At 50.2% G+C, this 26,990-nt stretch overlaps 1 protein-coding gene across 3 annotated transcripts in view; it reads right to left on the reverse strand.

Annotated features, from left to right (window-relative positions):
* The window catches only part of MYO7A (myosin VIIA), a 105,118-nt gene that overhangs the window by 35,122 nt on the left and 43,006 nt on the right, over positions 1-26,990 (reverse strand). For all 3 annotated transcript variants that reach the window (XM_036861948.1, XM_036861946.1, XM_036861947.1), the window contains exons 16-30: positions 26,114-26,272; positions 25,601-25,693; positions 23,397-23,491; positions 22,015-22,099; positions 21,257-21,475; positions 20,693-20,800; positions 19,476-19,685; positions 18,886-19,089; positions 18,436-18,612; positions 17,938-18,027; positions 16,435-16,562; positions 14,104-14,230; positions 12,800-12,919; positions 12,102-12,275; positions 10,981-11,208 (exon numbers count right to left, since the gene is read on the reverse strand). In XM_036861948.1, the coding sequence (XP_036717843.1) occupies positions 10,981-11,208; positions 12,102-12,275; positions 12,800-12,919; positions 14,104-14,230; positions 16,435-16,562; positions 17,938-18,027; positions 18,436-18,612; positions 18,886-19,089; positions 19,476-19,685; positions 20,693-20,800; positions 21,257-21,475; positions 22,015-22,099; positions 23,397-23,491; positions 25,601-25,693; positions 26,114-26,272 (2,217 nt within the window). The remainder of the gene's footprint in view (positions 1-10,980; positions 11,209-12,101; positions 12,276-12,799; positions 12,920-14,103; positions 14,231-16,434; positions 16,563-17,937; positions 18,028-18,435; positions 18,613-18,885; positions 19,090-19,475; positions 19,686-20,692; positions 20,801-21,256; positions 21,476-22,014; positions 22,100-23,396; positions 23,492-25,600; positions 25,694-26,113; positions 26,273-26,990) is intronic.

The following is a 26,990-nucleotide window of genomic DNA, read 5'->3' on the forward strand; positions in this document are numbered from 1 at the left end:
TCAATTACAGGAAAGATCTGTAAAAAATACAAACACATGGAGGCTACACAATACACTACTTAATAACGAAGTGATCACTGAAGAAATCAAAGGGGAAATCAAAAAATACCTAGAAACAAATGACAATGGAGATACGACGACCCAAAACCTATGGGACGCAGCAAAAGCAGTGCTAAGAGGGAAGTTTATAGCAATACAAGCCTACCTCAAGAAACAGGAAACATCTCGAATAAACAACCTAACCTGCACCTAAAGCAATTAGAGAAAGAAGAACAAAAAAACCCCAAAGCTAGCAGAAGGAAAGAAATCATAAAGATCAGATCAGAAATAAATGAAAAGAAATGAAGGAACAATAGCAAAAATCAATGAAACTAAAAGCTGGTTCTTCGAGAAGATAAACAAAAATTGATAAACCATTAGCCAGACTCATCAAGAGAAAAAGGGAGAAGACTCAAATCAATAGAATTAGAAATGAAAAAGGAGAAGTAACCACTGACACTGCAGAAATACAAACGATCATGAGAGATTACTACAAGCAACTCTATGCCAATAAAATGGACAACCTGGAAGAAATGGACAGATTCTTAGAAATGCACAACCTACCGAGACTGAACCAGGAAGAAATAGAAAATATGAACAGACCAATCACAAGCACTGAAATTGAAACTGTGATTAAAAATCTTCCAACAAACAAAAGCCCAGGACCAGATGGGTTCACAGGCGAATTCTATCAAACATTTAGAGAAGAGCTAACACCTATCCTTCTCAAACTCTTCCAAAATATACCAGAGGGAGGAACACTCCCCAACTCATTCTACGAGGCCACCATCACCCTGATACCAAAACCAGACAAAGATGTCACAAAGAAAGAAAACTACAGGCCAATATCACTGATGAACATAGATGCAAAAATCCTTAACAAAATACTAGCAAACAGAATCCAACAGCACATTAAAAGGATTATACACCATGATCAAGTGGGGTTTATTCCAGGAATGCAAGGATTCTTCAATATTCGCAAATCAATCAACGTGATACATCATATTAACAAATTGAAGGAGAAAAACCATATGATCATCTCAATAGATGCAGAGAAAGCTTTCGACAAAATTCAACACCCATTTATGATAAAAGCCCTGCAGAAAGTAGGCATGGAGGGAACTTTCCTCAACATAATAAAAGCCATATATGACAAACCCACAGCCAACATTGTCCTCAATGGTGAAAAACTGAAACCATTTCCACTAAGATCAGGAACAAGACAAGGTTGCCCACTCTCACCACTATTATTCAACATAGTTTTGGAAGTGTTAGCCACAGCAATCAGAGAAGAAAAAGAAATAAAAGGAATCCAAATCGGAAAAGAAGAAGTAAAGCTGTTACTGTTTGCAGATGACATGATACTATACATAGAGAATCCTAAAGATGTCACCAGAAAACTACTAGAGCTAATCAATGAATTTGGTAAAGTAGCAGGATACAAAATTAATGCACAGATTTCTCTTGCATTCCTATATACTAATGATGAACAATCTGAAAGTGAAATTAAGAAAACACTCCCGTTTACCACTGCAACAAAAAGAATAAAATATCTAGGAATAAACCTACCTAAGGAGACAAAAGACCTGTATGCAGAAAATTATAAGACACTGATGAAAGAAATTAAAGATGATACAAATAGATGGAGAGATATACCATGTTCTTGGATTGGAAGAATCAACATTGTGAAAATGACTCTACTACCCAAAGCAATCTACAGATTCAATGCAATCCCTATCAAACTACCAATGGCATTTTTCACAGAACTAGAACAAAAAATTTCACAATTTGTATGGAGACACAAAAGACCCCGAATAGCCAAAGCAATCTTGAGAACGAAAAATGGAGCTGGAGGAATCAGGCTCCCTGACTTCAGACTATATTACAAAGCTACAGTAATCAAGAAAGGTTGGTACTGGCACAAAAACAGAAATATAGATCAATGGAACAGGATAGGAAGCCCAGAGATAAACCCACGCACATATGGTCACCTTATCTTTGATAAAGGAGGCAAGCATATACAGTGGAGAAAAGACAGCCTCTTCAATAAATGGTGCTGGGAAAATTGGACAGGTACATGTAAAAGTATGAAATTAGAACACTCCCTCACACAATACACAAAAATAAACTCAAAATAGATTAAAGACCTAAGTGTAAGGCCAGACACTATCAAACTCTTAGAGGAAAACATAGGCAGAACACTCTATGACATAAATCACAGCAAGATCCTTTTTGACCCAGCTCCTAGAGAAATGGAAATAAAAACAAAAATAAACAAATGGGACCTAATGAAACTTAAAAGCTTTTGCACAGCAAAGGAAACCATAAACAAGACCAAAAGACAACCCTCAGAATGGGAGAAAACTTTTGCAAATGAAGCAACTGACAAAGGATTAATCTCCAAGATTTACAAGCAGCTCATGCAGCTCAATAACAAAAAAACAAACAACCCAATCCAAAAATGGGCAGAAGACCTAAATAGACATTTCTCCAAAGAAGATATACAGATTGCCAACAGACACATGAAAGAATGCTCGACATCATTAATCATTAGAGAAATGCAAATCAAAACTACAATGAGATATCATCTCACACCAGTCAGAATGGCCATCATCAAAAAATCTAGAAGCAATAAATGCTGGAGAGGGTGTGGAGAAAAGGGAACCCTCTTGCACTGTTGGTGGGAATGTAAATTGATACAGCCACTATGGAGAACATATGGAGGTTCCTTCAAAAACTAAAAATAGAACTACCATACGACCCAGCAATCCCACTACTGGGCATATACCCTGAGAAAACCATAATTCAAAAAGAGTCATGTATCAAAATGTTCATTGCAGCCCTATTTACAATAGCCAGGACATGGAAGCAACCAAAGTGTCCATCATCGGATGAATGGATAAAGAAGATGTGGCACATATATACAATGGAATATTACTCAGCCATAAAAAGAAATGAAATGGAGGTATTTGTAGTGAGGTGGATGGATTTAGAGTCTGTCATACAGAGTGAAGTAAGTCAGAAAGAGAAAAACAAATACAGTATGCTAACACATATATATGGAATCTAAGGGAAAATAAAGGTCATGAAGAACCTAGTGGCAAGACAGGAATAAAGACACAGACCTACTAGAGAATGGACTTGAGGATATGGGAAGGGGGAAGGGTAAGACGTGACAGGGTGAGAGAGTGGCATAGACATATAAACACTACCAAATGTAAAATAGATAGCTAGTGGGAAGCAGCCGCATAGCACAGGGAGATCAGCTCGGTGCTTTGTGACCACCTAGAGGGGTGGGATAGGGAGGGTGGGAGGGAGGGAGATGCAAGAGGGAAGAGATATGGGAACATATGTATATGTATAACTGATTCACTTTGTTATAAAGCAGAAACTAACACACCATTGTAAAGCAATTATACTCCAATAAAGTTGTTTAAAAAAAATTAGAAATGAAAAAGGAGAAGTTACAACTGACACCACAGAAATACAAAGGATCATAAGAGACTACTACAAGCAACTGTATGCCAACAAAATGGACAACGTTGAAGAAATGGACAAATTCTTAGAAAGGTACAATCTTGAAAATGGCGGAGTAGAAGGACGTGTGCTCACTCCCTCTTGAGAGAGCACCAGAATCACAACTAACTGCTGAACAATCATTGACAGGAAGACACTGGAACTCACCGAAGAAGATACCCCACATCCAAAGACAAAGGAGAAGCCACAATGAGATGGTAGGAGGGGCACAATCACAATAAAATCAAATCCCATAACTGCTGGGTGGGTGACTCACAAACTGGAGAACACTTATACCACAGAAGTCCACCCACTGGAGTGAAGGTTCTGAGCCCCATGTCAGGCTTCCCAACCTGGGGGTCCGGCAACGGGAGGAGGAATTCCCAGAGAATCAGACTTTCAAGGCTAGCGGGATTTGATTGCAGGACTTCGACAGGACTGGGGGAAACAGAGACTCCACTCTTGGAAGGCACACACAAAGTAGTGTGTGCATTGGGACCCAGGGGAAGGAGCAGTGACCCCATGGGAGACTGAATCAGCCCTACCTGCTAGTGTTGGAGGGTCTCCTGCAGAGGTAGGTGGTGGCTGTGTCTCACCATGAGGACAAGGACACAGGCAGCAGAAGTTCTGGGAAGTACTCCTTGGCGTGAGCCCTCCCAGAATCCGACATTAGCCCCATCAAAGAGCCTCGGTAGGATCCAGTGTTGGGTCACCTCAGGTCAAACAACCAACAGGGAGGGAACCCAGCCCCACCCAACAGCAGAGAAGTGGATTAAAGTTTTACTGAGCTCTGCCCACCAGAGCAACAGTCAGCTCTACCCACCACCAGTCCCTCCCATCAGGAAACTTGCACAAGCCTCTTAGATAGCCTCATCCACCAGAGGGCAGACAGCAGAAGCAAGAAGAACTACAATCCTGCAGCCTGTGGAACAAAAACCACATTCACAGAAAGATAGACAAGATGAAAAGGTAGAGGGCTATGTACCAGATGAAGGAACAAGATAAAACCCCAGAAAAACAACTAAATGAAGTGGAGATAGGCAACCTTCCAGAAAAAGAATTCAGAATAATGATAGTGAAGATGATCCAGGACCTCGGAAAAAGAACGGAGGCAAAGATCGAGAAGATGCAAGAAATGTTTAACAAAGACCTAGAAGAATTAAAGAAAAAACAGAGATGAACAATACAATAATTGAAATGAAAAATACACTAGAGGGAATCAATAGCAGAATAACTGAGGCAGAAGAACGGATAAGTGACCTGGAAGACAGAATGGTGGAACTCACTGCCGTGGAACAGAATAAAGAAAAAAGAATGAAAAGAAATGAAGACAGCCTAAGAGACGTCTGGGACAACATTAAACGCAACAACATTTGTATTACAGGGGTCCCAGAAGGAGAAGAGAGAGAGAGAGAAAGGACCTGAGAAAATATTTGAAGAGATTATAGTTGAAAACTTCCCTAACATGGGAAAGGAAATAGCCACCCAAGTCCAGGAAGCACAGAAAGTCCCAGGCAGGATAAACCCAAGGAGAAACACGCCAAGACACATAGTAATCAAATAGACAAAAATTGAAGACAAAGAAAAATTATTAAAAGCAACAAGGGGAAAACGACAAATAACATACATGGAAACTCCCATAAGGTTAACAGCTGATTTCTCAGCAGAAACTCTACATGCCAGAAGGGAGTGGCATGATATATTTAAAGTGAAGAAAGGGAAGAACCTACAACCAAGATTATTCTACCCGGCAAGGATCTCATTCAGATTCAATGGAGAAATCAAAAGCTTTACAGACAAGCAAAAGCTAAGAGAATTCAGCACCACAAAACCAGCTCTACAACAAATGTTGAAGGAACTTCTCTAAGTGGGAAACACAAGAGAAGAAAAGGACCTACAAAAACAAACCCAAGGGCTTCCCTGGTGGCGCAGTGGTTAAGAATCTGCCTGCCAATGCAGGGGACACGGGTTCAAGCCCTGGTCTGGGAAGATCCCACATGCTGCGGAGCGACTAAGCCCATGAGCCACAACCACTGAGCCTGCGCGTCTGGAGCCTGTGCTCCGCAACAAGAGAGGCCGCGACAGTGAGAGGCCCGCGCACCGCGATGAAGAGTGGCCCCTGCTCACCGCAACTAGAGAAAGCCCTTGCACAGAAACGAAGACCCAACACAGCCAAAATATAAATATAAATAAATAAATAAATTTATATTAAAAAAATGTATAAAGCAAAAAAAAGGTGGACAATAAAAAGAATAATTAACACAAACAACATCATAATGGATGACTTCAACATACCTCTCTTAGATCAAGTAGGGAAAAACAAACAAACAAAAAAAAACAAACCCAAAACAATTAAGAAAATGGTAATAGTAACATACATATTGATAATTACCTTAAACGTGAATGGATTAAATGCTCCAACCAAAAGACACAGGCTTGCTGATTGGATACAAAAACAAGACCCATATATATGCTGTCTACAAGAGACCCACTTCAGACCTAGGGACACATACAGACTGAAAGTGAGGGGATGGAAAAAGATATTTCATGCAAATGGAAATCAAAAGAAAGCTGGCCAATCCAAAAATGGGCAGAAGACCTAAATAGACATTTCTCCGAAGAAGACATACAGATGGCCAAGAAGCACATGAAAAGATGCTCAACATCACTAATTATTAGAGAAATGCAAGTCAAAACTACAGTGAGGTATCACCTCACACCACTTAGAATGGGCATCATCAGAAAATCTACAAACAACAAATGCTGGAGAGGGTGTGGAGAAAAGGGAACCCTCTTGCACTGTTGGTGGGAATGTAAATTGATACAGCCACTATGGAGAACAATATGGAGGTTCCTTAAAAAACTAAAAATAGAATTACCGGGCTTCCCTGGTGGCGCAGTGGTTGAGAGTCTGCCTGCCGGTGCGGGGGACACGGGTTCGAGCCCTGGTCTGGGAGGATCCCACATGCCGCGGAGCGGCTGGGCCTGTGAGCCACAATTGCTGAGCCTGCGCGTCTGGAGCCTGTGCTCCGCAACAAGAGAGGCCGCGATGATGAGAGGCCCGCACACCGCGATGAGGAGTGGCCCCCACTTGCCACAACTGGAGAAAAGCCCTCGCACAGAAACGAAGACCCAACACAGCCATAAATAAATAAATAAATAAAACCCAAAAGTTAAAAAAAAAAAAAAAATAGAATTACCATATGATCCAGCAATCCCACTACTGGGCATATACCCAGAGAAATCCGTAATTCAAAAAGACACATGCACCCCTATGTTCATTGCAGCACTATTTACTATAGCCAGGTCATGGAAGCAACCTAAATGCCCATCGACAGACGAATGGATAAAGAAGTTGTGGTACATATATACAATGGAATATTACTCAGCCATAAAAAGGAACGAAATTGAGTCATTTGTTGAGACGTGGATGGGTCTAGAGACTGTCATACAGAGTGAAGTAAGTCAGAAACGGAAAAACAAATATCGTATATTAACGCATGTATGTGGAACCTAGAAAGATGGTACAGATGAACCGGTTTGCAGGGCAGAAGTTGAGACACCGATGTAGAGAACAAACGTATGGACACAAAGGGGGGAAAACCACAGTGGGGTGGGGATGGTGGTGTGCTGAATTGGGCGATTGGGATTGACATGTATACACTGATGTGTATAAAACTGATGACTGATAAGAACCTGCAGTACAAACAAACAAACAAAAAACAACTCATACTAAAAAAAAAAAAAAAAGGAATGAAATACTGACACACGCTACAGCATGGCTGAACCTTGAAAGCATGGTCTCACTGAAAGAAGCCAGACACGATAGGCCACATATTGAATGATTCCATTTCTATGAAATGACCCAAAGAGGTAAATCCATGGAGACAGAAAGCAGAGCAGTGGTGACCAGGGACTGGGGTGACAGGAATGAGGAATGACTGCTTATGGGGGGGTGGGATTATCTCTTGTGTTGATGAAAATGTTCTAAAATTGGTTCTGGTGTTGGTTGCACAAGTCTATGAATATACTAAAAACCATTGAATTGTGTACTTTAAATGGGAGAATTGTGTGATATATTATCTCAATAAAGTGGTTTATTAAAAAAAAGAAAGCTGGAGTAGCAATACTCATATCAGATAAAATAGACTTTAAAATAAAGAATGTTACAAGAGACAAGGAAGGACACTACATAATGATCAAGGGATCAATCCAAGAAGAAGATATAACAATTATAAATATATATGCACCCAACATAGGAGCACCTCAATACATAAGGCAACTGCTAACAGCTATAAAAGAGGAAATCGACAGTAACACAATAATAGTGGGGGACTTTAACACCTCACTTAGACCAATGGACAGATCATCCAAAAAGAAAATTAATAAGGAAACACAAGCATTAAATGACACAACAGACCAGATAGATTTAACTGATATTTATGGGACATTCCAACCAAAAACAGCAGATTACACTTTCTTCTCAAGTGCGCATGGATCATTCTCCAGGCTACATCACATCTTGGGTCACAAATCAAGCCACAGTAAATTTAAGAAAATTGAAATCATATCAAGCATCTTTTCTGACCACAATGCTATGAGATTAGAAATCAATTACAGGGAAAAAAACGTGAAAAGCACAAACACATGGAGGCTAAACAATACGTTACTAAATAACCAAGAGATCACTGAAGAAGTCAAAGAGGAAATAAAAAAATGCCTAGAGACAAATGACAATGAAAACACGATGATCCAAAACCTATGGGATGCAGCAAAAGCAGTTCTAAGCAGGAAGTTTACATCAATACAAGCTTACCTCAATAAACAAGAAAAATCTCAAATACACAACCTAACCTTACACTTAAAGGAATTAGAGAAAGAAGAACAAACAAAACCCAAAGTGAGTAAAAGGAAAGAAATGATAAAGATCAGAGCAGAAATAAATGAAACAGAAACAAAGAAAACAATAGCAACAATCAATAAAACTAAAAGTTGGTTCTTTGAGAAGATAAACAAAATTGATAAACCATTAGCCAGACTTACCAAGAAAAAGCGGGAGAGGACTCAAATCAATAAAATTAGAAATGAAAAAGGAGAAGTTACAACAGACACAGCAGAAATACAAAGCATCCTAAGAGACTACTACAAGCAACTCTGTGCCAATAAAATGGACAACCTGGAAGAAATGGACAAATTCTTAGAAAAACACAACCTTCCAAGACTGAACCAGGAAGAAATAGAAAATATAAACAGACCAATTACAAGCACTGAAATTGAAAATGTGATTAAAAATCTTCAAACAAACAAAAGCCGAGGACCAGATGGCTTCACAGGCGAACTCCATCAAACATTTAGAGAAGAGCTAATATCCATCCTTCTCAAACTCTTCCAAAAAATTGCAGAGGAAGAAACACTCCCAAACTCATTCTATGAGGCCACCATCACCCTGATACCAAAACCAGACAAAGATACTACAAAAAAAGAAAATTACAGACCAATATCACTGATGAATATAGTTGCAAAAATCCTCAACAAAATACTAGCAAACAGAATCTAACAACACATTAAAAGGATCATACACCATGATCAAGCGGGATTTATCCCAGGGATGCAAGGATTCTTCAATATACACAAATCAATCAATGTGATATACCATATTAACAAATTGAAGAATAAAAACCATATGATCATCTCAATAGATGCAGAAAAAGCTTTTGACAAAATTCAACACCCATTTATGATAAAAGCTCTCCAGAAAGTGGGCATAGAGGGAACCTACCTCAACATAATAAAGGCCATATACGACAAACCCACAGCAAACATCATTCTCAATGGTGAAAAACTGAAAGCATTTCCTCTAAGATCAGGAACAAGACAAGGACATCCACTCTCACCACTATTATTCAACATAGTTTTGGAAGTCCTAGCCATGGCAATCAGAGAAGAAAAAGAAATAAAAGGGATACAAATTGGAAAAGAAGTAAAACTGTCACTGTTTGCAGATGACATGATACTATACATAGAGAATCCTAAAGATGTCACCAGGAAACTACTAGAGCTAATCAATGAATTTGGTAAAGTTGCAGGATACAAAATTAATGCACAGAAATCTCTTGCATTCCTATACACTAATGATGAAAAATCTGAAAGAGAAATTAAGGAAACACTCCCAATTACCACTGTGACAAAAACAATAAAATACCTAGGAATAAACCTACCTAAGGAGACAAAAGACCTTTACTCTGAAAACTATAAGATGTTGATGAAAGAAGTCAAGGATGACAAAAACAGATGGAAAGAGATACCATGTTCTTGGATTGGAAGAGTCAAAATTGTCAAAATGACTATACTACCCACTGTAATCTACAGATTCAATGCAATCCCTATCAAAATAGCAACGGCATTTTTCACAGAATTAGAACAAAAAAAACCTTAAAATTTGTATGGAAAAACAAAAGACCCCAAATAGCCAAAACAATCTTTGGAAAGAAAAACAGAGCTGGAGGAATCAGACTCCATGACTTCAGACTATAGTACAAAGCTACAGTAATCAAAACAGTATGGTACTGGCACAAAAACAGAAACATAGATCAATGGAACAGGATAGACAGCCCAGAAATAAACCCATGCACCTGTGGTCAATTAATCTATGACAAAGGAGGTAAGACTATATGATGGAGAAAAGACAATCTCTTCAATAAGTAGTGCTGGGAAAACTGGACAGCTACATGTAAAAGAATGAAATTATAACACTCCTTAACACTACACACAAAAATAAACTCAAAATGGATTAGAGACCTAAATGTACTGGATACTATAAAACTCTTAGAGGAAAACATAGGCAGAACACTCTTTGCCATAAATTGAAGCAAAATCTTTTCCAATCCGTGTCCTAAAGTAATGGAAATAAAAACATAAATAAACAAATGGGACCTAATTAAACTTAAAAGGTTTGCACAGCAAAGGAAGTCATAAAGAAAATGAAAAGACAACCCACAGAATAGGAGAAAATATTTGCAAATGATGCCATAAAAAAGAATGAAATAATGCCATTTGCAGCAACATGGATGGACCTGAAACTAACACAACATTGTAAATCAAATATACTCCACAAATAAATAAATTAAATAAGTGATCTAAAGAGGTCAAAAAAAAAAAAAAAGAACAATACAGCAAGTTCTGAAGCATGTACAGTCACTGCAGCAAAGCAGGAACACCTCCTACTTGCAGAATTCAGGCTACTCTTCAAAGCCCTTGCTCCTATAGATCGTGTTAAATCCAGGAGAAGCCTAGATAATGCCCAGCCTCCATGTGGCTAACCTCCACATTCTCTGATGGTGAGTCAAGGGCAGCAACACTCAGCCCAATTCAGCACACAGGCGACTTGACCAAACAAGCTCAGCCAGAAAATTAGCTTTCACTCACCTTCTCACACCTGTACTCCCCAAACTTGACCCCTCGCACCACCTGCTGGTAGATGAGGTTGGTGGCCACATTGTCTTCTGAGGGGTTGTGCCAGGGAGTGAAGACCTCCTTGCGGAAGAAGAGCCTCCACGGGGCGTTGCGCTCCTGGGCGCCCTGCTCCTTGGCATACTGCTCACACTGGGAGATGGCGTCCATGACGTGGTCGCTGCCACTGCCCAGGGAGGATACCTGCCGGCACAGGGCTGGAGGTCACCCAGCAGAAGGGTGAGCAGGCCGGGAAGGACTGCAAGGAGCCACTGACTGTGCCAACTGTTCTCATTCAGATGGAAAACCAAGGCTCAGAGAGAGGAGGGGCTTGCCCAGGTCACCCAGGAGGCAGACCAGCATGGGACCCCTGGATCCTAGCTCCTGGGCTCTGAGCTGGCACAGCCATGTGGGAGTTCCCATTTCCTAGTACAAGCCTTCGGTGAAACTCTGATGGACAAATGGCCACTCAAAACATGGGAGGTAGCTGTTGGTGAGAAAAGTGCGGGCAAACGGCATCAGACAACATGTTCCTATCGCTGGACCTGCTGGGGTGAGGGCTGGGGGTCACCTCTGCTGTGGGTGGTGATGCTGGGTGTGGAGGCAAAATCGCCCACTCCCAGGACCAGCTCAGCAGAGAAGACTCCAAGCCCAGATGTGCCGCGGGAGGTATACACTCTGGGTGGTCAGTAACAAGTGAAGAGGAACTACCATAGCAACCTGATAAGGAATCATATGCCCATTTGCAAATGGGAAAACTGAATCTCAGCGAGCCAGTGGCTCTCTCTCTCTGCCATGTTCTTCTTCTGTCACCAGCAGAGGATTGAATCCACCTGTGCACATACAACTGCAGTGAGCCCTGGATTTCAATCACCAGTGTGCTGTTCGGTTTCTCTTTAGGTGCTTAGGACCTCTCCATGATCCTAAGGAGTTGGGGCAGGACCAGGGTTACCACTGGTTTACAGAGGAGGAAACTGAGGCCCTGGAAGGTCAGTAACCGCGCAAGGGCACCTGAACCAGTAGGTGGCAGCACTGGGGTGGGAGCTGGTGGGTGGCCCTGGGGGCGCCAGGAGGAGGGGCATCAGGGCCGGCCTCACCTTATCAAACAGGGCGATGTAGAGGGAGAACCCGAAGCGGTCATTGAGCGAGGTCTTGTCAGCTAGCGCATTGCAGAGCTCCTTGGCCGTGGTTGCCGAGTCTGTCAACAGGGTCTTGGTGGTCCCGTCCATGAACGTCACAGGCAACATGATGGGCTTCTTGGACTTGGTGGCCTGAAAGTGATCCAAGGGTTTGTGGGAATCCTTTCACTTCAGAACATCTCACTCCCTCTGAGCTCCTGGCTCCCTGCTCCCTATGGGGTTGGAGCCCTCGGACCTCAGCATCCCACGGTGCACTGCCTGTCCCTGGTCACAGGTGCCCAGGGAGCCCTGCTGAAAGGACCTTCAGGGTCCCTGAGGTGGGGCACTAGGGCTGGGTGGTCGGGGTTTGACATATGCAGGGGCTTCTGCCCTCCTGTCATGTAACCATCACAAGACCCTGTGAAATGAATATCTTTATTGTTATGTTGCAGATGAAGCCACTGAGACACAGAGGAAACCCCCTGCCCAAGTCACTTTGACTATAAAGCCAGCAGACGGGAGTCATCACCACCGTGGGCTTTCCCGTTCCAGTAGGCCTGAGATTCCAGAACTTGAGGGTGGGTGTTTGAATGACCACAGAATCCCAAAGTAGGCAATGTTTCTGGGGCACTGGGGTGCACTGGCGACACACACACACAGACGCCTGGGGGCCACACCTGCAGCTCCAGCCAGCTTGGTGGCTGTGTCCGTGTCCCATTGACGAAGGTCCTCCTGAGCCGCTCCTCACAGTATGGGGCATAGCCAGGTGGTCCCCCGTGGATGAAGTTCCGCAGGTACTATGGACGGAGGACCAGCTGAGGGGGCCCCACTCCAGCCTCCCTCGGCCTCCCCACCTGTGAGATAGGCTGGGACCTGGGACCCTCTAACGGAGTGCCTGCACCTGGACAAACGTCTCCTCCAGCAACAAAGAAATCAAAAGGGACTAAAAACTGCACACACGTGCAGTCAGGGCAATTATGAACAATAAGATACAAAAAGGCCACAAACCAACTGCCAGGAGCAAAAGCAGGGAACTGCCCATGCCTCCTGCACACAGCACCACCAAGGGGGTGGGCAGACCACCGACGCCCCCCCCCCAGCCCAACCCACCAATCCGCCACCGCCCTCACCTCATTTAAGGAACCAGCCCGCCCCCGCTCAGGGAGTGAGCAAAGGCACCTGTTTCTTGTTCTCACTCCTTCGTGCTGCAGCATGAGTCCCAGTAAAGCCTTGCCTGAATATCTTGTCTGACCCCTTATCAACTTCTATCGATTAAAGAGGACCCAGGTCGGTAACACCCAGACCATCAGAGCAGCCTCACGGGGTCTCCTGCCTCTGGTCCCTCCACCCACATTCTGGGCCTGCTCAAGGCCCGTCCATCCACGTCCCTCCTCTGCTTTCCAGGGCTCCCCACTGTCCTCCAGATCAAGTCCACCTCCCTCACGCTTGGCAGCTGGGCCACCATGATCCGGCCCTGTCTAGTCTCAGCTGCACCTCCTGCCTCACCCCACACGCCATACCCCCCTTCACCCAGCTTAACTGCTCCTCTTCCTCCAGCGCCCACCTCCCTGAGCCCTCCCTCTTCACAGTGCTGACCAGCCGGGTTGATCCAGCTGTCACCTGCTCTGCCTCTGTGTCCCCAGCACCCAGGGCCTGGCACTAAGGAGCAGTCACGAAAGGGCCTGAGATGAACTGAAGTGCTTCAGACCAGCACGTGGAGGGTCTAGGGGGCGCTGTTGTCAAACTCAGCATCCGCATAAATAAAATGGGGCTCATAGGAGATAGAGTGCAGTGGTGGGTGCCCAGGAGGAGGGGGCCAGGAAGACGGGCCCTGCGGAGGTGGGGAGGCCTGGGAGGAGATGACCCGGGCAGGGCCTCATTGCCAAGCCTCTCTGAGTTTCTTCCCCGTGCTCTGCCCCTCAACCCCAGGGACCGGGCGCAGCTCCCCTTCCCACCCCCGGAGGCCAAAAGCCTCCCCTACCTTAACGAACTTCTCAGAGGGGGCGAAGCAGCCCACACAGAGAGACACGAGGATCCAGCCCCGGGCATAGCTGCTCTTGGAGGGGTTGTGAGTGAGCTGCTTGCTGATCTGGCAGTAGATCTCATCCCTAGGCAGGCGGGGGGGCAAGGAAGGGAGAAGCACTGCCTCAGAGGGAAAGCCCCACCCCTCCCAGCAGCAGGTAGGTTGCTTGTTCTCCCACTTGCCAGAGACCACCTGGGAGGAGGCAGGTGAGGCCAGGTGGGGAAGGCTGAGCCCAGGGCTCTGAGGCTACTGGAGAGGGTCTGGCTTTGGAGATAGGCTCATCAGGCATGAAGCACGCACGTTCCTGACTCCAATCCAGAGTCCACGGCCAGGGCCCCATGATCCAGAGGGTGGTGCATACCCTGCTCCTGGGCACAGTGGCCCCAGTCACTGGTGACCACTTTGATGAGAAGCACAGTCTCCCCCCGTGCCTCATCCCTCACCAAGCTGCACGGCCTGGGCAGGTGAGTTCACCTCTGAGCCCAGTCCACAGACACGGCAGCAGGTACAATTTCTACTAATGATAACTGGCAGAGCAGAAACAGGAAAGACAGCTGGGGAGTTTCTCTGGGGGATGGAATGAGTAGGGACTCCGACGTTCTCTTGATATAGTGCTATAATATTTGAATATTTAAATGGCCATGCTTTACTTTTGTAATCAGATTAAAGCAATGAAGGTAGTTTTTCGTTTTGTTTTCATTTTAAAGGGAAATGATACCACCCCTTCCTTCCAGGATTTCTGTGAAGAAAAATGAGCCAAGGCTTATACAGCACCTGGCGTGGTGCCCAGCACAGTAACACCCCCGCAGATGCCAGCCTAGCTGCAGCTGTGAAGATGCTGCATGCTCCCTTCAGGGCCAAGGGCGGGACCCACCAAGATGGAGTGACCACCAGGGGGCACTAAGTGCTGCTCCTCCCTCTCTGAAGGGCAGGTATCTAATTCAGTGGCTCCCCAATTTTGAGAGCTCAGGGACCAATGCAACCTCAAAATAAATTCTGGAAGTTGCTAACTTATTATCACGACAATAAGGACATTTAAAACACACCACACACACAGCACCTGCCCACTATCTATATCACAATCATTTTATAAAACAAATGTAATTTTAATATCCAAAAAGTAGGAAGGGCAAAATCTCAGAACAAAGAACAGTGCTTTAAATAAGTCAAATTTAGAAACATCCTTATTTTTCCCATCTTGCCACAGACCAGTGACAACTATCACCCGTAGCTGGGAGCCCCTGACCCCGTTCGATTCATGGACAGGGAGACGGAGGCCGAGAGAAGGGAGGGATTAGCCATGGTCCCTCAGGGAGTTGGCACCCCAGCCTTCTAACGGTCCAGGGCTCCTGGCACTGTGTTCTCTAGAAGTACCCCTTTAGGTCTGATGGTGAGATAACTGGGAGGCAAATTCTTGCCCTTAAACATACCTTGGGCAGCCACCTTTTCTTCCTGGAGGCTGGCGGCCCCAGGTGCTACATCTCTGGCGAGCGAGGTAGTCACTGGCCTCGAGGAGCAATGAAAGGGAGGCCAGTGACCCCTGGGCAAACCTCTTTCTCTCTGGACCTCATGTCTCCCATTGGGAAAATGACACTTGACCTCCCCACCTGCCCCATCCTGCTGTCCTCCCAGCCAGCACACACAAGTTCATGGGATCAGCTCTCCTAACCAGCCATCGCGTGCAGATGGAGTTCTCAGAGAAACCCTGTTTTCCCTCCACTGATGCAGCTGAGTTGATTCCGTAACTGCTCCTGGACAGTCATGGATCATCCCAGCTCCTCCCCAGCACCCCAGGGACCTGAGCAAAGGCCTCTCCTGGGCCTGGGTGGGGAAGGAGCCACTTGCAGGATCCCAGGCATTCTGACCACAGGAACCCTGACCACGGGCCTGGGCTGGGTACACCGAAGGTGCCGGCAGGGATAGGGTTACAGCAGAAGATGCATGTCAGATAATGCTAACAACAGCTACCGTTTACTGAGTGCCCACTGTGTAGGTCCTGTGTCACACTTTCCATAGTTTTATCTGCCCACAAGCCTACAAGGTAGGTACTTTTTTTATTCCATCTTTACAGATGAAGAAACTGAAGCTTACAGAGCTGAAATCACTCTACCAAGGTCACACAACCAGCTAGCAGCAGAGCTAAACCCAGGCCTGCTTGGCTTAATCAGTTGCTAAAGTGACAGAGCTACCACTCAGCCACCAAAAGCCTTTCAGGTCTGGAAGTGCGGGATGTCTCCCCTGATAGCTGCCCCCTCCCTGTGCCCGTGCCCCTGCCCCTCAGGCACTGACCGGAGTGCTGGCCGCAGGATGCCGTTGCCAATGATGAAGTGCAGCTTCTCCAGGTTGGAGGTGGGCCGGTCCTCCAGCATGCTGTTGCCCTGCACCGTGGACTCTCCGTCATGCAGCCTCTTGGTCACCTGGGCCACAGGGAGGGGCAAGGCTTGACCAAGGCTTGGCCAGGGCCCTGCTGTTTGCCTGAGTCTGCCCACTCCCCCGGAGAGCAGAATCCTGGGAGTGGCCAGAGGGCTGGCTCCTCACCACTGTCACACCCCCGCCCGTGCAGAACAGATGCTGGGCGGATGCCTGGCCTGGTGCTACGCGCTTCTGGGGATAAGGCTCCTCTGCAGCCTCCTTGACATCTACCGCCAGCCCTACCCCAGGGAAGTCCCCTCCGCCAGGCCAGGGGCCTGCTCCTCTGACTCCTGCTGGGATCCGTATCTCTCTGAGGTGGGACACACACCACTCCGACGCCCAGAGTACACCTGGGTTCCAAACACCCGGCCACCATCACCTGTCATTAACGCCCTGGCTCCCGTGTGAATAGCCTTGGGCCTGGGTTCTTATAGATGGGCTTTTCCTCTCTGGTTCCACATGGGCCACAGCGCCAGCCCCGCGCTCTGCCCAGAGGCGTGGAGTGGGTGAAAGGGTGAGTGGCGGGAGCGTGCCCCTGCAGGCAGGAGGGGCGTGGGAGGTCCTCATGCCTGCTGAGCACCCACAGCCATCATCTCACGCCATCATCCCAGGAAGCCACTAGCAGGCATTTTCTTCCCTGGGTGCCTTGGATACCGAGCAGCAGAGCTCGGACTCAAATCTGGGGTAACGTAGCTACAAGACTGGATTTGAGCCTCGGATGGGGAACAAAATGAGGACAAAGACAAAGCAGGCTGAGGAAGCCCAGGAGGAGCAGCCTGACTCTGCTGTAGAGGGGAAGGCTTCCTGGAGGAGGTGACGCCCCAGGCACAGAAGAGGAAGGAGGAATATTAGGCAGAGGGACCGGTGTGCACAAAAGCAGGGGCATGGAGGAACCAGCCCCTCTGCACCGTGAATGCCTTAGTTTGTGTCTGTCGGCCCTCCCAGCCTGGACAGTCCTGGAGCAATGGGCCAGGACGGTGCTCAGAAAACACAAGGTGACTAAATGAATGACAAACAAACTAACAGTGTTAATGCCCCATGGGCACGCTTATCCCACAGAAAATTTCTCATTGGCTAAAAGGTCCCTGGATCAAAGGCAACAGGTCCGTGCCCTGGCATGTCCTCCCTCTCACCATCTGCCACTCCAGCCCTCCCCAGCTCTCATGGCCCATCTTCCGGGAAGCCTCCCTGACCGACCCCAGCCTGAGCACAGCGCCCTCTTCCTTGCATCCTGTCTGCCTGATCACATCCAACGCTGTCCTGCCGGCCATCCCGGTCCCCTGAGGACAGGCACTATCCACTCCACTCCCGTCCCTGTTGGTCCCAAGCCCAGCCTTGCCCCAGCCTGGGCCACCGAGGCTGTGCAGGGTCTTTTCTGACCTCCTCTGTCAGTTTGGACTTCTTCTTCAAGGTCAAGTGCACCAGTTTGTGCCTCACGCTGCTCTTCTTCTGCCCCTCAGGGAGCTGGGCCTGCCGGACAAACAGGGGTCAGAGTCAAACGACTGGACCGGAAGTAATGGCAAGAGCAGCTGACAATGTGGTTAGAATTGTCTCACCTCCACGCTAACGTGTACCACCCCCACCCCATCAGCCAAGTGACAAATGGGAAAACTGAGACTGAAAAGTATAGTAACCCACCCACCGCCTCCCAACAAGTCAACATTGAAGCTGGCTCTGACTGCAAAGCCTGTCTGCCCTGCCACGTGGCCTCAATCGTGGTCAGCACTTTACAGTTTATATCAAGCTCACACTATTCGTTCTCAGGAGTAGACAGAGGAGGGCAGGGGTCAGGGAGGTGAGGCAGAGGCACATTTTAGGGTGCTCCTTCTCTGGGGATGGCCTGGAAGGGACCTTGGCCAGAGGGCACCTGGGACTCACCTCGCCCTCGCCCTGCAGGGCCTGAAGCTCCCTCTTGTATGTCTTCTTGCCCAGAGTCTCATAAATCTTGGTCATCACAGGAATCTTCTCGCTGCCGTCACTCATGGCCGTGTGGTACTTGGGCTCAGGGAGGTCCCCCATGAACCGGAGGATAGTGATCCAGACCGCCAGGGCCGCCTGGGGACAGACCCATGCCAGTCGGAAAGCCTGAGCGCAGGATGTTGCTAAGGCCATCAAAATGACCCAGGGGTGGGGGAGAGGCTGGAGAACCCCACTCCCCACAACCAGAGGAGGACCACTGAGCTGAGTGCCTTGTGGGTGTTCCTCGGGGCCTTGCCCTGTGGCCCGGCCGCAGGCTGGGTGCGGGATGAAGTCAGCCCTGGTCCCTGCACACCTGGGACCCAGCCCCTGGGCACCCAGGCTGCCAGCACAGACAGCCCCAGCCCTCACCAGCTGGTCGCCCTCATCGTCGTGGTACAGCAGTGGCTGCTTGAGCGGCCGCCGGGTGTAGGTGTGCGTGGTCGTGCCCTGGAAGTAAGTGGCACCGAACTTGGCGAATTTATACTCGGAGAGGTCCTCCTCATCCTCATCAGGCAGGGGCAGGGCTGCATCCAGGTCTTCCTCCACCATCTCCCTCCGCCCGCGCTCCAGGTCCTGGGGAGACAAAAGGGGTTCCCTGCCATAGGGGCAAATGGGGCTGGGCTGCAGTCCCCCAGCCTGTCCCTGTAGGGCCGGCTCTTCCTCCAGAAGTGTAGGGCGCTGTTCATCCTGTTCACTCCCCAGACAGCGCCCACTGCAAGGCAGATCCTCAATACATGAATGAATAAAGGTTTGTGAATGGCCCTGGAGAGGGACAGCGATTGGCCCAAGGTCATATGGCAGGCTGGTGGCTGGACAGGGCCTGGGACTGCAGCCCCGGCCCAGGTAATCACAGCTGTCTTCTGCTCAGAGGGGACCACGTGGACTTTAACACAGAGGGGCACAAGAGGAGGGACAGCACCACACTGGGGCCTGTCCCAGCCGCTTCCCCAGCTTGGTACCTCGAAGCCACTAGGTGCCTGGCCCTCCTGGCCTGGCAGGCCGCCCGAAGTCCCCAGGAAGCCAAACATCTTGTCCACCATGTCCGAGTGATTGACGGGCTCGTGGCGGGCCCTCTCCATCTGCTCCAGGAGCTCCTTCTTCCGCCGAGCCTCCTCCTTCTCCTTCAGCTCCCGCTCTGCGTCCTCACGCGCCAGCTGGGCCAGGCGCTCCTGCGAGGTGGGGGTGATGCAGCGTCAGGGAGCAAGCCCCCCATGGGGAGCCCACGGGAGCCCCTGCAGCAGCCAGGCCAGAGTCCCAACCTCCTCGGGGCCCTCCTGACCGCTGGGAAGGACGGAGCCTCGGGCCTCTCCACCCTGGGACACACCTGCTCAGCCCTCACAGCCCAGTGCAGACAGATGCCCGGTGCTGAGCCAGAGACAGCTCACAACAAGCTCAGACAGTAATGTCACCTGCCTGCCTCAAGGCTCAGCTGGGACCACCTCCTCCAGGAAGCCTGCTCAGGTCTCCCCACCCGAAGGGGACCACACCAACCCCAAAATCCAAGAGCCACCGGGTATAGGCTCTAGACCGCCGCTGTCCAATAGAAATATAATGCAAGCCACGTATGTAGTGGTTACATTCAAAATAGTTTTTTAAAAGATAGGTTAGATCAACTTTAATAGTGTATTTCATTTAACCCAATATTTCCAAAGTATTATCTTGACATGTAATTAATATTTAAAAAATAGTACTGAGATATTTTATATTCCTTTTTTTTTTTTTTAGAGTCTTCAAAATCTAGTATGTAATTGGGAATTCCCTGGTTTTCCTAACCCTGGAGTCCAGTGGTTAGGACTCGGTGCTTTCAGTGCTGTGGGCCCGGGTTCGATCCCTGGTCGGGGAACTAAGATCCTGCAAGCCTCTCTGCGTGGCCAAAAAGAAAAAAAATCAAGTGTGCATTTTGCATTGACAATGCTTTGCCCTTTCAAGTGCTCAGTAGCCACACATGGCTGGGGGCTCCCACCCCGGCTCAGGCTGTTTATCCTGTTACAACACAGCTGAGGGCCTGGACCCACTCGCTCAGGAGCCACAGCCCTCTGGCCTGGCCTGGCACAGAACAGGCACCCAGCGCACAAAGGAAGGAAGGTCGCGTGGACAGAGGCTGGACAGCCGTGTTGGCTGAGGGCTGCTGAACCGGTGACTGGATGTCTAAGGAGTCGGCACATCCCCAGCTCACCTGATGCTTGCGTTCAGCCTCCTCCTTGGCCTTCTTGGCACTCATCTCCTTCCGGAGCTTCTCCTCCTCCGCCAGCCGCATTTTCTCAGCCTCCAGGCGCCGCAGGTACTGGGGGAGGGGGCGGCAGGGTGCGTGCCAAACCGTGTGTGACTGTCACGGTGCTTCCCGCCAGCTCGACCCCACCCCACCCCGGCTGAGTTCTGGGACTGGGAATGACTTTGCCAAATACTTTGGTAGAGGGAAACTGAGCCACATGAGAAACCCTCCAGGTGCCACAGCGGGTTGGGGGCACCGCTGATCCCAAAGCCAAAGCAGGCTCACCTTGGCCTCCCAAAGAGTCACAAGAGGGACTGGGCCCCCACCTTGCCCCTGGCTGGAAAGAGGGAAATGAGGGGTCCAGTCTTGTGCATGCCTCCAAAGAGGTAGAGCCCTACATCCCCACCCCTCGACAGGCTCAGGCCACACGTGGGGCGATATGTCCGCCTGAGGTGGAAGAGCACCCCTCGGAGGACACAGCTGTCACAGGGCTCAGAGCTGTGGCTGCTGTGGACCTGGGACCCTTACCTCAGCCCTGAGGCGCCGGTGCAGCCTGCGGGCGATCATGCCCCGGGCATAGGCCTGCACGGTGATCACAGCCCAGAGGCGATGACGGAAAGCCTTGCGCACCAGGTAGGCGCGGCAGCGGGCCTGGAACCCGATGATGCGCCGGCGGGCCAGGCAGTACTGCTGGTGCAGCTTCCGGGAGCGGTGCAGGGCCTGCAGCCGCAAGAAGCCCAACCGCATCTGCAAGGATGGCCACCAGCTCAGAACCACTGCCCTGATTCCAGACCAACCCTGCCCGTGGAGGTCACTGCCCCGGGCTCCACTCTCCAACCTGCATGCCCCGAAGGCACAGCTGTCTCCTCTCAGACCGAAGTTTCCCAGGGAGTGGCCTTGGCTTTCCCTGAGATGCGGCCCCCCCAAGAGACTCCCATCCTCAGACCAGGAGTGGGCCTCCTTCCTGTCCACCTCCCCAGCCCCAAGGCCAGTTCCTTCACAGAGGTCCATGTGACACACCCGTTCCTGGCCCCCTCTGAGGTGTTTAATAACCCAGGTGCTCATCACCCACCAAAACATTCCAGAAGAAAAGCACAAACATTGCTGACCAGATGGGGAGAGCTGCAAAAACCAGACTCGGACTTCGGGCTGGAGGAATGGTAGGGGCTGTCAGGGTGGCAAGAGGCCAGCCAGGCCCCGCAAACAGGTAAGTCCTGCTGCTATGGCAACAGGGCCAGGTTCAAAGGCTTCGTGAGGCAACAAGCAGCTCCCTCGAGGAGGCTCACCAGCCCGTAGTTCCTCCTGCAGTTGTGGCCCCGCCAGTGCCTCTGGATCAGCGTGGCAGCATTCTTCAGCTTCAGGAAGTTGGACCTAAAACAGCAGCATAATGCAGGAGGACCTCTGCCAGGGTCCGGGTGGGGTTTGGAATTAGGAGAGCAGGGCTGAGTCCCAGCTCTGTGTCTCCTTGGCTCCATGACCTTGGGCAAAGGCATATAACTTCTCTGTACCTCAGCTTCCTCATCTGTAAAATGGGCAGAATAATACCTGCCCTGCCTGCCTCACAGCCTTGTCGCATAAACCCAGTAAGGTGGACATTCAGAAGGTTACTCATGAATAAATGTATGAGTAGTCAGTAAATAAAGATTAAACATTTTGAAAACTGTAAACATCACTTATTACTGACTATCTAACTCCCTCATTTTATAGGTGAGGAAACTGAGACTTGATGAGGCTGGGGCTGGAGCCCTGGTCTTCTGACTGAGTGAGCACCATGCTGTTCCCTGTGCACACTAGGCAGCTTCTACAGGCTGACAGTCACCTTCAACCTGATGGAGGACAAGAGACCACACATCAAACAGCAGGTGTCTCCTGAATGTAGAAATAAATAAGGGAGGAGTGAAGGATGGCTATATCAGTGTGGGTGAGCCAACAAGCCAATTCCTGGATGCACACACAAACGAGGGCACAGCCGTGAGAGGGGGCGGACAGATGGATGGAGGGACAGGTTGATGGACAGACAGGTGGATGGATGGACAAAGGATGGCTGGACAGATGGACAGACGGATGGAGGGACAGGTGGGTGGATGGATGGATGGACAAAGGATGGCTAGATAGACAGACAGACAGACAGATGGACAGGTGGGTGGACGGACAGAGGAAGGGAGTGACCAGATGAACTGCAAAAGATGCAGGCTGTGGGATTTTTGTGGAGCCTGAATCACACTCCTGAGTCAGCCCTGCCCATCTGTGAACCGACACAGCTGTACACATGCCCCTTACATGGAATATGGGACACACTTTGTAACTCACAAAATCTCAAATTTCCTCTTTGGGAAATTTCATCAGGCATCTGAGACCAACAGAGGGTCCACCTGTGTGCCTCATGTACCCACGTGTGCAAGCCTGTGTGTAGGTGGGGGTACTGTGTTACTGGGCACGGGGGCACAGATGGGTCCACGTGCCTGAGTGTTCAACCCTGTTCGCATGACCCTGTGTGCACGTGTGTGCATGTTTCTGTGTGTGCACATGGGTGTTTTTTCTGTGTGTGCACATGGGTGTTTATTCCGTGTTCACGTGGGAGGAACGGAGGTGAGCCAAGCACACGCACACACACACACACACACACACATGCGGGCTGAGGTGGGGAAGAACTGGTCCAGGCACGAACCTGTCTTTGAACCCCCGGATGACCTTCTGGAGGAGGATGACTCTGTCAGTGATGGCCTTGTCCCGTTCCACCTCCAGCAGCATGTCGTGGTGGTCCTGGAGGGCAGAGCTCCTGAGCGGCGCCCCTACCAACCTCTCCAGTCCCAGCGCTGAGGCCGCCCCAGGTGGGCCCCCTCTTCCTTCACTCAGAGCCCAGGCCTAGGGCTCAGTTGGGCCCCAAAGGCTCCCAACCCTGCTCTGGCCCCATGGGGCAGCCTCTCACAGCCACAAGTACAGACAGGTACTGTCGTGGTGGATGCCAGAGGCCTGGGAGGGACAAAGGGAGCAGGAGGGGCCTAATTGGACTGCATGGAGTCGGGGGCCCAACATGCACACACACTGGCTTCATGCTATGGCCATCTCTACCCAAGTCCCAGCTCTTCTAGGTGCTCTGTCACATCAGCCCCTGGCCTGGGCCAGGCCACCATCGTTTCTCTCCAGGATCTTAGAAACAGTCTCCTGTCCTCTGTTGCTCCCCCTCTGGCCTTCCCTCAAGGACAGATCTCACAGAGATACCCCACTGGCTCCCGGGGTCAAGCCTGGTCTCCTCCCCTGGCACCCGGGTCCTCTACCATCAGGCCCTGCCCACTTCTCCAGCCCCCTCTCCTTCTCACTCCTGAGCCCCTAACCCTCACTCCAGTTGGACAAAACTCATGGTTCGTTCAATACATGAATCAAATGTCTGAATGCGCCAGCCATGTGCTAGGTGCTGGGGTGAAGCTGCAATGAACCAGGCAGACCTGGGCCCTGCCCTGGGGAATTCTCAGTCTGGTGGGGTACGGACATCCAGCAGATAATCACAGGACACATCACTTGGGGACAGGGCCCAGCACAGAGGGGCTGCTCAGCCAAGGCTTTCTGAACGAGTGAGTGAATGAATGAGAAGCAGATGTTTGGGGTCTGGAAACCACTACTGGTTTCTGAAGAGCCCAGAAAAGTGAGGATGTGGAGGATGGGGACAATGATGTCTCTGGCACTAGATGCCATCGTGCTGCACGCCTTCCCTCCCTTACCCGTGTGGGCTGGGCATCAGAACCACAGTCTGGAAGCCCTGCTCTCCACTCCAGGGCAGCGCCTGACCATGGGCACCTCACCTCTACGTGCTAAGCCTCTGAAACGGGCATAATAATTCTACCTCATGGGCTGCTGTGATGACTAAATGAGTGATGATGGACAGAAAGCCCCCACTGGGGCCTGGTCCACGGAACGTGCTCTCCAGGTGGCAGTTGTGAGACACACAGGCAGGGAACAGTCAACACATTTTTCCAGTGAGGAAATGAAGGCTCAGAGATGAAGGCACTGGCCCAGGCCCCTCAGCCAGGGAGGAATTAGACTAGACCCCAGGACTCCCTCCAGCGCAGGGCTGGCTCCCCCGTTCCCTCTCCCCAGCTGTCCTGGGCTGCCTGGGCCCACCCTATGCAGAGGAGGGAGCACTGCCCCATCACCCAGGACAGCCAGAAATCCAGAACGGCAGAAATGGAAATGGAGGAGCCAGCGCTCACGCTGTCCCTGCTCTAGCTGTCCCATCTCCGCCAGCTCCACCAAGCTCCCCCGGCCCAGCTTCCTGCTCCCAGCCCTGCCCCTTCCCCGACTGCCCAGCCCCCAAAGTCCTGCCCAAGCTGTGGTGGGAGCCAGAGGGCCCCAGGTGTCTGCTCGGGGAGCGCGGGAACAGGCCCGGGGACACCAGAGAGCAAGGTGAGCAGCACACGGCCGACCACAGCCTCGCATGAGCCCCGCCTGGCAGGAAAAAAGGGAAGGCACCAAAGGTACACGCAAGAGCCCCCCACCACAAGCACATCCCATTTCACAGATGGGAAAATGAGGCTCAGAAGGGGCCAGTGACCTGCCCAAATTCCCAGGACAGACAACCACAGGGTCAGGACTGAATCCAGGCCTCCCTGACGAGCCCACCTCTGGCCCTCGGTTTCCTCACCCAGGGTCCTTGCTCCAACCCCACCTCCAGGTCACAGATGCTCTCAAATACCAACTGCCCCTCCACCACCCGCTCCAACCAGCCACAGCTGCAGGGCAGGAGGATCGCAAAGGCCCAGCACGGACCCCATTCGGTGCTGCGACTCCTCTACAGCACACCCCTAGGACCTGTTCCCACCGTGACGAGGAGTTCACAGCCCCGCCAAGGCAGCCGGAGTCAGAGGCCGTGCTCACTTTCAGAAAAATCTTGGTTTTGCCAATCTGCCAGTCATCGTGGGTGCCCAGCACAGCCTCAGCCATGCGCTGACATGTCCCCCGAAGGTCATCCTGGGGGGTACATAAGAGAATGGGTGGCCCCACCAGTGGAAAGGCCACCTGGTGTCCCTCCCAAGGCTGGGAGGCAGGGCTCTTGCTCCAGCTCTGGCCCTAACTCTGTGTGGCCGCCGCCGGGCCCTGCCTTCTCTGACCCTCACTCTTCTCCTTAGCTCGGTCCGATGATTATAAAACCCTCACCTCCAGCTAACAGCCAGGGCCCACTCACCACATGTGTTAAGTCCACACCGGCTGACCATGACGATGGAAGCTCTCAGATGCACTCCACTGCCTGACCCCAATTTTCCCAGCCATACCTGAGGTGGCCGAGCTGATGTCACGCCCAGCACACTGTTCCAATGAGAACACTGGGGCCTTTGCCCAGCCCAGAGCTGTGACCCTCCCTCCCGCCCGCCTATGTCCCCAGCTCCGTACCTGCTTGTAGGCCGGCTTCACGCCGGGCAGCAGCACTCGGTACCGCTCCACGAACTCCACGAAGCTGTAGCGGATGGGATAGCCGGCTCGGCGGATTCGGATGGTCTCCATCATCCCCGAGTACCGCAGCTGGCGCACACACAGGTGCCGGTCGAACAGCTGCCAGGCAAGGAGCCAAGGGCGTCAGTGCTGGAGGCTCCCGCTGGGAGGCCAGCCCTGCTCTGTATTTTCCTGGCCCCAGACAAAGGCCCCGAGAGGCCAAGGTCACACAGCAGATGAGGAGCAAAGGCGGGACCAGACGCGGCTCTGCAGTCCAAACCCACCGAGCAGCACGGAATGAGGCCCTCACGTGTGGTGAGCTGAGTGCTTTGAGGGCACAGAGGACAGACAGCTTAATTCTCCTTGGGACATCTCGAGGGGGCTTCGTGGAGGACCTTTGCTCTAACCCTGACAGGAGAGAGGGTGCTGGAGGGGCTAGCTCATGCAAAGGTGAGCAAGCCTGAAAGCGCAGGACATGTTGGGGGATTTTATGGGGACTGAGGAGGCTAATCCACGCCATGATTATGGTTGTGCAGGTGGTGGGTGCCTTGTACAACCCCAGGGGTCGCCCTTCATATTATAGCCATCTTAGGTTTATAGTTTTTCAGACAGCTTTCTGGCTGCTGACAGCAAAGTACCTTCCTTAAGGAAGAGATACATTTTTCTAATTGGCACAGAGTCATTTTTGTGATGGCAGCAGGGTTGGTGGATGGGCTGTGAAGGACCTGAGAGGCCAGGCTAGGGAAGCAGCAGAAGGTGACCGGGTCAGATTTGTGTTTGAGAACCACGTCTCTCACTGCAGTGGGGAGGAGGACGGGAGTGGGGGACAGGAGGCAGG

This window comes from Balaenoptera musculus, chromosome 8 (genome assembly GCF_009873245.2).
Source record: "Balaenoptera musculus isolate JJ_BM4_2016_0621 chromosome 8, mBalMus1.pri.v3, whole genome shotgun sequence".
NCBI classification, from domain to species: domain Eukaryota; kingdom Metazoa; phylum Chordata; class Mammalia; order Artiodactyla; family Balaenopteridae; genus Balaenoptera; species Balaenoptera musculus.